This window comes from Oncorhynchus masou, chromosome 28, assembly GCF_036934945.1.
Source record: "Oncorhynchus masou masou isolate Uvic2021 chromosome 28, UVic_Omas_1.1, whole genome shotgun sequence".
Taxonomy (NCBI): domain Eukaryota; kingdom Metazoa; phylum Chordata; class Actinopteri; order Salmoniformes; family Salmonidae; genus Oncorhynchus; species Oncorhynchus masou.
Window position 1 is genome coordinate 42,722,842 of NC_088239.1, and position 12,233 is coordinate 42,735,074.

Below are 12,233 nucleotides of genomic sequence, written 5' to 3' on the forward strand. Positions count from 1 at the left end.
GACAATGAGGTCACAGACACCACGTAGCACCATAGGCAGAGGAACACTAGCATTTATTCAGCCATAGCAGTGTTATACAAGACAATGATGTCCCTTGTTTATCAGATTCAGAAAGGAAAACGAATTTAACAGTCCGTTGTACTGAGGGGACAAGAGACAGACAGACATCAGAGAGGATGTTGGTAATAAAATAAGACGGGCTGTCTAAGAGTGCATCTGTCATTAGTGGTTATACTATTTCACCCTTGTGAGGTAAAGCGTGTTGAGGTTCTGTTGTTGCCCAGTGAAACGTGTGGTGTAAAGGTGAAACCAATCCTCATGCTGTGCTCCGATGGAGAGACAAATGTCTAATAAGTGCCGGGAAACTGGTGCGGCGAAGCAAATCCATGAGTAATCATGATGTTGCTCTGATCTGAAGGAGAGCACAAAAACAAAACCTGCAGTTTATTCAAATATCAATTGTTCCGGTAGTCGGTCGACAACAACATAGACTGTCTGTAGAAAGGATTTCCAGCGACTCACCTTAGTGTCCATAGGGAGGACAGTTCTCTGCAAACAACAAAGAGCACGACAACGTTGTGTTACACACTGTCTGCTTTCAGTCGTACAGCTGAGAGACGTGAAATGTAGGGACTGTTTCTGTCTGTGTGTGTGTCCATACTTAGGCTACTACCTGCAGGTGGTGGGGTCAGAATGGCGTCCTTGGGAAATCCATGAGATGTGGCAAAGTCTTTAAATTTCTGAATCACTTCAGGCTTTACCTTCTGAGAACGACCTGCAGGCAGACGGACGAACGGCAACGTTTGATGCAAGCAAATATTTCAACAAATACAATGTACAGGCTCACTCCAGAATTAGACATTTATCCATGTTTTTCCAAATGTCAAGTTTCAAAGCTGCTACAAACGTTACATTCCCACGTGTTTTTGACACTGAGTTTACTCAGCATTGTTCCGTTTCCCCAAACGTCAAATTTTGAAGTTGCTCCAAATTTCGAGGTATCAGGGCAAGGTTAAGGGTTAAGGTTTTGGATAGGGTTAAAACAATATGTTTAGGCACTCATTCAGAATGTTTAAGGTAAGGGTAAAGGTTTGGAATAGGAAACGTTTTGTAATAAATACGATTGTCCACTACTGGGATTGAACACCTGACCTTCTGATCTGGAGTCATGAGATTACGTCTATCTGAAGTTAAGGGATTACGCTCGTCCACCACCCTGGTCCACCGTGCCTTAGCAAAACCCAAGCCTACTTGATGGTAATAGCACTCACTGTTGTCAAAAGTGTCCGGTTTTGAAGGAATTTTCCTTAGGACATGGCTAGACGTCCTATTTCGAATGTGCCTGATTTATGAGCATATTGCCCCATTCTAAGCCTATGCAACAGAGATGGTTAGGTGAACCTTGCCCTCTAGTCTTTGCGATAGCTAACAATAAGCTAACTTAAACCATCTTCAAACTTCACAAAGAGACATACAAAAGAGTTCATCTGACTCTGGGCAAGTAGAAAATAAATGGTATTTTGGAGCATGAGAGACCCTGGTTTAAACCTGGTCAGTCACACCTCTACCACGAAGAGCAGACTTACCATAGAGGGCCACCTGTGTGTACTCTCGGTCCATCTTCTTGTGCTTCAGGACCAGTGCATATTCATTATAGTTGGTCTCCACTACTGTGATGTCCTTTACTTTGTTATGGCCTGGAAAAACGCAAATATATTTTCTCATTATTTTCAACAACAAAAAAGAAAAAGAAAAGAAGACTACAATGCCGACGCAAAGATCAGCGACTCTGTACAGCAGGGGTCCCCAACTACATTCAGCCATGGGCCGATTTTGTCTGGAGCGGATGGTCGGGGGAGGGGCGGGGATATAATTACTGGTTTGTTATTGAGCTGCATAGCATTAGTGCTGGCAGGCAGAGGACTCACGGGTGCTGAAATAGGTGAAGGCGCCAGGTATCGCTGTCTTCTCATACGTGTAAAGCTTACTGCGGCAACCTGTTGATCTTCACACAAGCAAAAAAAAGAACATACGATATGAATGTGCATGCCCATTTTTAGTACATTTTCAATGCCCTGGCCAGGATGTCAGTCCTGTGGTTATTTTGCCAGAATGCCAATGTCCATTCTAGTGTTGTATTTAATGATGTGTTCCTGCCCACCTCTGGGTCCACATGGTGAGGTTGACGTCGCCGTTGGTCTGTGGATTCAGGATGCCCATGGACACTCTCAGCTTGTCTCTGTATGGGGCAGTAAACCCTGGGGAGTCATACGCCAGGCCCACACGGTACCACTTCCCTGCAAACTGAACACATAGACAGAGTCAAACCCACAAGTAAACCTAGCAGAGTGGCTGTACCAGAGCCCTACCTAAACCTGGGAAGTCATACGCCAGGCCCACACGGTACCACTTCCCTGCAAACTGAACACATAGACAGAGTCAAACCCACAAGTAAAACTAGCAGAGTGGCTGTACCAGAGCCCTACCTAAACCTGGGGAGTCATACGCCAGGCCCACACGGTACCACTTCCCTGCAAACTGAACACATAGACAGAGTCAAACCCACAAGTAAACCTAGCAGAGTGGCTGTACCAGAGCCCTACCTAAACCTGGGAAGTCATACGCCAGGCCCACACGGTACCACTTCCCTGCAAACTGAACACATAGACAGAGTCAAACCCACAAGTCAACCTAGCAGAGTGGCTGTATCCAAGACCTAGCCTGGGGAGTCATACACCAGGCCAACACGCAGACAGTACTGTTTGTACTGTTTGCTGCTCCTTTACAAAAGAGACATGGGTCTCAACCGGACTTCCCTGCCTAAATACAGGTTCAATAGATTTAAAAAACACACAGAGGGAGTCAAACCCACTGGAGTTGCTCTACGAAAACGGGGTAAAATCAAAAAAATAATGTTTACATAATGTTTTACCCATTTCATATTTATATACTGTATTTATATACAAGTATATACAAGTACTGTATTTATATACAAGTATATCCTATTCAACTATTCTATCCACGTATTCTTCAGACAGGTTTGACTCCCTTTGTGCAGCCTACTATCTCTATGTTATGTTCAGTTTGCACTAAGTGTAAGTATATACAGTACAGTATATACATATGAAATGGGTAAAACATTATGTAAACATTTTTTTGTTTGTTTTTACCCCGTTTTCGTAGTATAGTTACTACCTTGTCTCATTGCTACAACTCCCGTACGGGCTCGGGAGAGACAAAGGTCGAAAGCCATGCGTCCTCCGAAACACAACCTGAACATAACATAGAGATAGTAGCAAACACAAAGGGAGTCAAACCTGTCTGAAGAATATGTGGATAGAAAAGTTGAATAGGATGTACTTGTATATAAATACAGTACTTGTATATACTTGTATATAAATACAGTATATAAATATATTTAGTGCAAAATGAACATAACATAGAGATAGTAGCAAACACAAAGGGAGTCAAACCTGTCTGAAGAATACGTGGATAGAATAGTTGAATAGGATGTACTTGTATATAAATACAGTACTTGTATATAAATGCAGTATATAAATATAAATATGAAATGGGTAAAACATTATATAAACATTTTTTTTTTTTTTTACCCCGTTTTTGTAGTATAGTTACTATCTTGTCTCATCGCTACAACTCCCGGTCGGGCTCGGGAGAGACAAAGGTAGACGGCGCTAGGCCAATTGTGCTTCGCCCCATGGACCTCCCGGTCACGGCCGGCTGCGACCGAGCCTGGGCTCAAACCCAGAGTCTCTGGTGGCACAGACCACTGCGCCACCCGGGAGGCAGTATGTAAACATTCTTAAAGTGACCATGTCTATGTACAGTGCCTTGCGAAAGTATTCGGCCCCCTTGAACTTTGCGACCTTTTGCCACATTTCAGGCTTCAAACATAAAGATATAAAACTGTATTTTTTTGTGAAGAATCAACAACAAGTGGGACACAATCATGAAGTGGAACGACATTTATTGGATATTTCAAACTTTTTTAACAAATTAAAAACTGAAAATTGGGCGTGCAAAATTATTCAGCCCCCTTAAGTTAATACTTTGTAGTGCCACCTTTTGCTGCGATTACAGCTGTAAGTCGCTTGGGGTATGTCTCTATCAGTTTTGCACATCGAGAGACTGAATTTTTTTTCCCATTCCTCCTTGCAAAACAGCTCGAGCTCAGTGAGGTTGGATGGAGAGCATTTGTGAACAGCAGTTTTCAGTTCTTTCCACAGATTCTCGATTGGATTCAGGTCTGGACTTTGACTTGGCCATTCTAACACCTGGTACATATGTTTATTTTTGAACCATTCCATTGTAGATTTTGCTTTATGTTTTGGATCATTGTCTTGTTGGAAGACAAATCTCCGTCCCAGTCTCAGGTCTTTTGCAGACTCCATCAGGTTTTCTTCCAGAATGGTCCTGTATTTGGCTCCATCCATCTTCCCATCAATTTTAACCATCTTCCCTGTCCCTGCTGAAGAAAAGCAGGCCCAAACCATGATGCTGCCACCACCATGTTTGACAGTGGGTATGGTGTGTTCAGGGTGATGCGCTGTGTTGCTTTTACGCCAAACATAACGTTTTGCATTGTTGCCAAAAAGTTCAATTTTGGTTTCATCTGACCAGAGCACCTTCTTCCACATATTTGGTGTGTCTCCCAGGTGGCTTGTGGCAAACTTTAAACAACACTTTTTATGGATATCTTTAAGAAATGGCTTTCTTCTTGCCACTCTTCCATAAAGGCCAGATTTGTGCAATATACGACTGATTGTTGTCCTATGGACAGAGTCTCCCACCTCAGCTGTAGATCTCTGCAGTTCATCCAGAGTGATCATGGGCCTCTTGGCTGCATCTCTGATCAGTCTTCTCCTTGTATGAGCTGAAAGTTTAGAGGGATGGCCAGGTCTTGGTAGATTTGCAGTGGTCTGATACTCCTTCCATTTCAATATTATCGCTTGCACAGTGCTCATTGGGATGCTTAAAGCTTGGGAAATCTTTTTGTATCCAAATCCGGCTTTAAACTTCTTCACAACAGTATCTCAGACCTGCCTGGTGTGTTCCTTGTTCTTCATGATGCTCTCTGTGCTTTTAACGAACCTCTGAGACTATCACAGTGCAGGTGCATTTATACGGAGACTTGATTACACACAGGTGTATTGTATTTATCATCATTAGTCATTTAGTGCAACATTGGATCATTCAGAGATCCTCACTGAACTTCTGGAGAGAGTTTGCTGCACTGAAAGTAAAGGGACTAAATAATTTTGCACGCCCACTTTTTCAGTTTTTGATTTGTTCAAAAAGTTTGAAATATCCAATAAATGTCGTTCCACTTCATGATTGTGTCCCACTTGTTGTTGATTCTTCACAAAAAAATACAGTTTTATATCTTTATGTTTGAAGCCTGAAATGTGGCAAAAGGTCGCAAAGTTCAAGGGGGCCGAATACTTTCGCAAGGCACTGTATATAGGCCAGCAGCAATTTTACCTACTCTGCGTCTCACAAGACCATCGGACAGATCTCTACTGGTCTAATGTCCATTGCTCGTGTTTCTTGGCCCAAGCAAGACTCTTCTTCTTATTGGTGTCCTTTAATAGTGGCTTCTTTGCAGCAATTCATCAATGAAGGCCTGATTCACGCAGTCTCCTCTGAACAGTTGATGTTGAAATGTGTCTGTTACTTGAACTCTGTGAAGCATTTATTTGGTCTGCAATTTCTGAGGCTGGTAACTCTAATCAACTTATCCTCTGCAGCAGAGGTATCCCTGGGTATTCCTTTCCTGTAGCGGTCCTCATGAGAGCCAGTTTCATCATAGTGCATAATGATTTTTGCGACTGCACTTGAAGAAACTTTCAAAGTTCTTGACATTTTCTGGATTGACTGACCTTCATGTTTTAAAGTAATGATGGACTGTTGTTTCACTTTGTTTATTTGAGCTTTTGTTGACATAATATGGACTTGGTCTTTTACCAAATAGGGCTATCTTCTGTATACCACCCCTACCTTGTCACAACACAACTTTTAACAAGGCACACCTGTTAACTGAAATGCATTCCAGGTGACTACCTCATGAAGCTGGTTGAGGGAATGCCAAGAGTGTGCAAACCTGTCATCAAGGAAAAGGGCGGCTACTTTGAAGAATCTCAGATATAAAACCTAATTTGATTTGTTTAACACTTTTTTGGTTACTACATTATTCCATATGTGTTGATATTTTAGTTTTGACGTCTTCACTATTATTCTACAGTGTAGAAAATAGTAAAAATAAAGAAAACCCCTTCAATGAGTAGGTGAGTCTAAACTTTTGACTGGTACTGTAGATAATTATCTAATAAGGAAGTTAGTTCTGTATCTGTGTCTGTCCATGGGCCATGGGCCGAGGGAACTTAGCGTGCATTGCTAGTCGTTATATCTGTTTTGCAACCCTGCCGTCTGCCTGACCTTTGACCCTAACACTGTTTGCTTTGGGTTCAGCTTCTGCCTCTGTCCTAATGCGGTCCCGTCCTGACCACACGGATACAACGTTCCGTTCCCTATCAGACAGCCAATGAGTACTGAACATGTGGGGACGGGAAACATGTCTATGACTTATTTAAATAATAGACTCACGGACTAGAGGTCGAGGTTGAAGAGAAACTGCCCCTAAAAAACAACTTCTCATTTAGGAAACTGCCTATGTGGCATTGACATGAGTCAAACATTTATTCCACTGTCAGAATTGAGTATAACGTGTAAATAGGATAATTTTGGTCATAAATTCACTGTTGTCCAAAACAGTTTTGTGGTCGGGATTGAATCACAACATAAATGAAGGTTGGGTTTGTTTCAATCCTGCCCACAAGCCCACAGCTGGCAGCACACAAGTAATCATCAATTCGGAGTGCAGCTGCACACAACCCGATTGTATTGCCTGTGGAACAATATGTAAATAACCCAATAGCTCCAAATTTCAATGGCTTAAAACCTCAACCTTGTAGAAATGAATATACACATTTTGAAAGCATTTAATGAGAAAGCTCAAAGCTGTCCATCATGAAAATATTGACACATTTATATTTTGTAATTTATTGACGGCCCATAACAAGCCCCCTTATATGTATATAGGCTATCCAAAGTCAAACCAATTTTGCCACACTCGCATACCAGCCGGCTGAAGCTAATTGGCTTAATAATTTGGAAAACTCTTCCCACCTGCGAACACACACGAGACACCACATCAAACCACACCCTGAAAGCAAATAACGTTTGAATTCAGTCATGACCTCTAGCATTTCTTAATTAACCAAATCTAAAACAATGCCAAATCAGGAAGTGCAGTTGCCCTTTAAAGTTATGCGTCACCCAATGAAAAACCAATACAACAGTATGCCATTGCCCTCTAAAAATGAGCTTAATCATTTCCCACAAAGATTAGATTACCCAGCTAGTGTGATGTGAAATGTCTTGTGGAAGCAGAGCAGGCCCTTCACTGATGCATCCTGGGTAATTAAAGCAAGCAGTTGAAAGAAGGAAGCAGCACGGACTCTGACATGACTCTGGCTCCTTCTGATATTGCTCCTTCGGATATTTCTTGTTTCTTTTTGTTGTTGATGATTATTTGCGTATTAGTATTATACTGTTAGACATTTACTGCACTGCTGGAGATAGAACGTGTTTCGCTGCACCTGCTTTAACATTGCGCTCTGTGTATGCAAGAAATAAACTTTGATTTGATTTGAGTCTGTTCTCACCCTCTGCAGGTCGAAGTCTCTCTGAGGCTGCACGTCTCCATGGACACCCATCAAACACACCATCGCCGTGGCCATTGTCACAAAGGTGATCCTCATGGTTGGTTGCAGAGGAAGAGAATGAAAGAGAGAGAGGAGGAGAGAAAGACAAGTACCCTGTTCTGCAACCAAACTGAACTGTAAAAGAGTGAAAAGCTGGACTGGAGCTGGACTACAGTGGCAATGCCAATTTTTTTCTCAAGTCCGCCCATTATTTGCCCAGCCAATCATTGATCAGAAGCTGAAGACAGTGCTCAGCTGCAGCAGGCAGAGAGGGAATGATGCCGTGTTCACGTGCCAGTCGGAACTAGAAAACTCAGACATTTCAGACTTGCTAACCGGTTGTAGTTATAAACATGTAACGTTCAACCGTTAGCAAGTTGGACATTTATGAGTTTCCTAGTTCCGACCAGCATGTGAACGCGGAATGATAGACAAGTTGGCTCCTGAATCCTTGTTGAGCATTCCTGAAGGACATTGAATTCCTGAATTCCTGACAGGACAGAGGAGTGCTTCAAATACCACCCTTCAAATACATCAGTTAAAGTATTCAGACAAGGGGCATTTGTGCTTTTTTAAACAATTATTCAATTCACTGTTTGTCCTTTTAAGAAGTCTTTGTTTTTGACTCATACATTGAGTCATACATTGGGAAACACTCTCAGAAGAGCTAAATGTAATTTTACAATATTAAAGAAAAACAAAAAAGACAACAGTTTTAAGTCCAAAGCAGACGTTTTTTTATTTTTTTTATTTCAATACAAATCATTTCTGGGTAACAATTAAGTATCTTACTGTGATTGTTTTAAAATAAAATGGTCACAAAGAAACAAAAATAGCTTCTTAGCAAAGAGCAATTTCTCAAGCAAGAATTTAGCTAGGACTGTCTAGGGTTGGTCTGAGTGGAAATGAAAAAAAACTAGCTGCAATCGGCAGAGAGGTTTGGAACTCGCTTTTTTATTGGTCTATTAACTAATTTACCACCTGGTAATGTCACCAGGCAGGCCGAAACTCCATCTCACCAAAACAGGCAGAAATTTCAGGCGGCCTTTTCAAACAGCTCTTACACTATCAGGACATTATCAGGATTTTCACAATTTCACTGTATTATTCCAACTCATAATGTAGATATATACAGTATATAACACACAGGACAATCACTTTTTTGACTGCACTGGGCCTTCAAATTATTTGTATTGATTTTCCCTTGCCAATGTTTTGGAATGGATGCTTTACAGCCAGACAGTACTACTTGCAGTGGCAAGAAAAATATGTGAACCCTTTGGAATTACCTGGATTACTGCATTAATTTGTCATCAAATTTGACCCAATCTTCATCTAAGTCACAACAATAGACACAGTCTGCTTAAACTAATAACACACAAACAATTATACGTTTTCATGTCGATATTGAACAGACTGTGTAAACATTTACAGTGTAGGGTGGAAAAGTATGTGAACCTTTGGATTTAATATCTGGTTGACCCTCCTTTGGCAGCATTAACTCAACCAAACGTTTTCTGTAGTTGCGGATCAAACCTGCACAACGGTCAGGAGGGATTTTGGACCATTCCTCTTTACAAAAGTGTTTCAGTTCAGCAATATTGTTGGGATGTCTGGTGTGAACTGCTCCCGAGGCCATGCATCTCAATCGGGTTGAGGTCAGGACTCTGACTGGGCCACTCCAGAAGGTGTATTTTCTTCTGTTGAAGCCATTCTGTTGTTAATTTACTTCTGTGTTTTAGGTCGTTGTCTTGTTGCATCACCCAACTTCTGTTGAGCTTCAACTGGAGGACAGATAGCCTTACATTCTCCTGCAAAATGTCATGATAAACTTGGGAATTCATTTTTTCTGTCGATGACAGTAAGCTGTCCAGGCCCTGAGGCAGCAATGCAGCCCCTGAGCATGATGCTCCCTCCACCGTACTTTACAGTTGGGATGAGTTGGGATCTTTTGCGAACTTCAGGGATCTTTTGCGAACTTTAAAAAAAAAATGTTTTTTCTTCTTCTGTGGTGTCCTCCCATGACCACCATTATTGTTTGGTGTTTTACATATCACAGAATCTTCAACAGAGATGTTAGCACGTTCCAGAGATTTCTGTAAGTCTTTAGCTGACACTTTAGGATTCATCTTAACCTCATTGAGCATTCTGCTCTTGCAGTCATCTTTGCAGAACGGCCACTCCTAGGGAGAGTAGCAACAGTGCTGAACTTTCTCTATTTATAGACAACTTGTCTGACTGTGGACTGATGAACGTCAAGGCTTTTAGAGATACTTTTATAACCCATTCCAGCTTTATGCAAGTCAACCATTCTTAATCATAGGTCTTCTGAGATCTCTTTTGTTCGAGGCATGGCTCACATCAGGCAATGCGTCTTGTGACTAGCAAACTCAAATTGTGTGAGTTTTTTTTAAATAGGGCAGGGCAGCTCTAACCAACATCTCCAATCTCGTCTCATTGATTTGACTCAAGGTTAGCTGACTCCTGACTCCAATACGCTTTTGGAGAAGCGATTAGCCTAGGGGTTCACATACTTTTTCCAACCTACACTGTGAATGTTTAAATTATGTATTCAATATAGACAAGAAAAATACAATAATGTGTGTGTTATTAGTTTAAGCACACTGTTTTTGTTTATTGTTGTGACTAAGATGAAGATCAGATCAAATTTTATGACAAATTTATGCAGAAATCCAGGTAATTCCAAAGGGTTCACATACTTTTTCTTGCCACTGTAAGTCGTTTTTTGGGGGTATATTTACTTTACTATTTATATGTTTGACAACTTTTACTTTTACTTCACTACATTCATAATGAAAATATTGTACTTTTTACTCCATACAGTTTCCCTGACAACCCAAAGTACTTACATTTTGAATGCTTAGCAGAACAGGAAAATTGTTAAATTCACGCACTTATCAAGAGAACACGTGGTCATCCCTACTGCCTATGCTCTGGGGGACTCACTAAACACAAAAGCATCTTTTGTAAATAATGTCTGAGTATTGGAGTGCGCCCCTGGCTATCCGTACATTTTAAAAAGAACAACATGGTGCTGTCCGCTTTGCTTAATATAAGGAATTTGAAATTACTCATACTTTTACTTTTGATACTGTAACAGGTGTCGTCATCGGATGAGGAGGAATCGGAACAAAGCGCAGCGTGGTAAGTGTTCATGACTTTTATTGAACTGAACACCTAAACAAAAATAACAGTGAATAAACAAAACAGTCCTGTCTGTTGAAGAACACTAAACAGAAAACAACTACCCACAAAACACATGTGGGTAAAAGCTATCTAAATATGGTTCCCAATCAGAGACAACGATAGACAGCTGTCCCTGATTGTTTTGGCTGGGTATGGTTCTCAAAGAAATACAAAAACATGAAAAAAGAACATAGAATGCCCACCCAAATCACACCTAAATAAAAAGCTCTCTAAGGTCAGGGCGTGACAGTACTCCCCCAAAAGGTGCAGACTCCGGCCGCAAAACCTGAACCTATAGGGGAGGGTCTGGGTGGGCATTTCTCCGCGGTGGCGGCTCTGGTGCGGGATGTAGACCCCGCTCCACCTCTGGCTTGGCCCACTTAGGTGGTGCCCCTAGAGAGGGGACCCTCGCCGCCGACCCCGGAATGGGGACCCTCATGGCGGGCCCCGGACTGGGGACCCTCATTGGGCTACCAGGCTAGGGAGACCTACAGGAGGCCTGGTGCGTAGAGGAGGCACCGGATGAACCTGGCTGTGGGGGAACACTGGAGCTCTGGTGCGCAGGTTTTGCACCACTCCTCCAGGCTGAATGACCACTTTAGCCCGGCCCCTCCAGAGTGCAGGCACAGGTCGAACCGGGCTGTGGGGGAGCACTGGGGATCTGGTGCTTACCACTCGCACCTCTCCACTTGGCTCAATGACCCCTTTAGCCCTGCACGGGCGGAGAGCAGGCAGAGGACGAACTGAACAGTCCCAGCGCACCGGAGACACAGTGCGCAAAGCCGGCACAGGATACCCTGGGCCGAAAAGGCGCACCGGAGACCAAGCGTGCTGAGCTCCCACAATCCGCCCTGGCTGGATGCCCACTCTCGCATGGCACTTGCGGAGGACTGGCATATAGCGCACCGGGCTATGAGCACACACTGGAGACACTGTGCGGTTTATCACATAACACGGTGCCTAACCAGTACCACGCTGCGTCCGGTAAGCACAGGGAGTTGGCTCAGGTCTATAGCCCGACTCCGCCAATCTCCCCGTGTGCCACCCCCAATTGTTTTTGGGGCTGCCTCTCGTGCCTGCATCACTGACTCGCCTCATATCGCCGCCTCTCAGCTTTAGCTGCCTCCAGATCCGTTTTCGGGTGGCGATATTCCCCAGCCTTTCGCCAGGGTCCCTTTCCGTCCAATATCTCCTCCCATGTCCAGGAGTCCTGAACCCTCTGCTCCTCCATACCACGCTGCTTGG

General features: G+C 42.9%; 1 protein-coding gene across 2 annotated transcripts; it reads right to left on the reverse strand.

Annotated features, from left to right (window-relative positions):
• Positions 1 to 34: 34 nt before the first annotated feature.
• ptgdsa (prostaglandin D2 synthase a) lies at positions 35 to 7,943 on the reverse strand. 2 transcript variants are annotated; one of them, XM_064942079.1, is made up of 7 exons: positions 7,743 to 7,943; positions 2,162 to 2,304; positions 1,929 to 2,005; positions 1,587 to 1,697; positions 662 to 775; positions 523 to 549; positions 35 to 412 (listed from the first exon to the last, which is right to left on the reverse strand). In XM_064942079.1, exons 1-6 carry the CDS (start codon positions 7,836 to 7,838, stop codon positions 524 to 526), a joined length of 567 nt encoding a protein of 188 aa, XP_064798151.1. In that variant the 5' UTR covers positions 7,839 to 7,943; the 3' UTR covers positions 35 to 412; position 523. The 2 variants fall into 2 exon arrangements, with proteins under 2 accessions (XP_064798151.1, XP_064798152.1); XM_064942080.1 differs by having other exon boundaries at positions 674 to 775; positions 7,743 to 7,942.
• Positions 7,944 to 12,233: the final 4,290 nt, after the last annotated feature.

Bases quoted from the DNA above. Each gene is read 5' to 3' on its own strand.
- ptgdsa (XM_064942079.1), bottom strand. From the start codon at position 7,838: ATGAGGATCACCTTTGTGACAATGGCCACGGCGATGGTGTGTTTGATG. The intron at 2,006-2,161 runs GTGGGCAGGAAC...GCTTGTGTGAAG, and splicing joins CTCACCATGTGGACCCAGAG to ATCAACAGGTTGCCGCAGTA. The intron at 550-661 runs GTATGGACACAC...TGTTGTTTGCAG, and splicing joins ACCTGCAGGTAGTAGCCTAA to AGAACTGTCCTCCCTATGGA.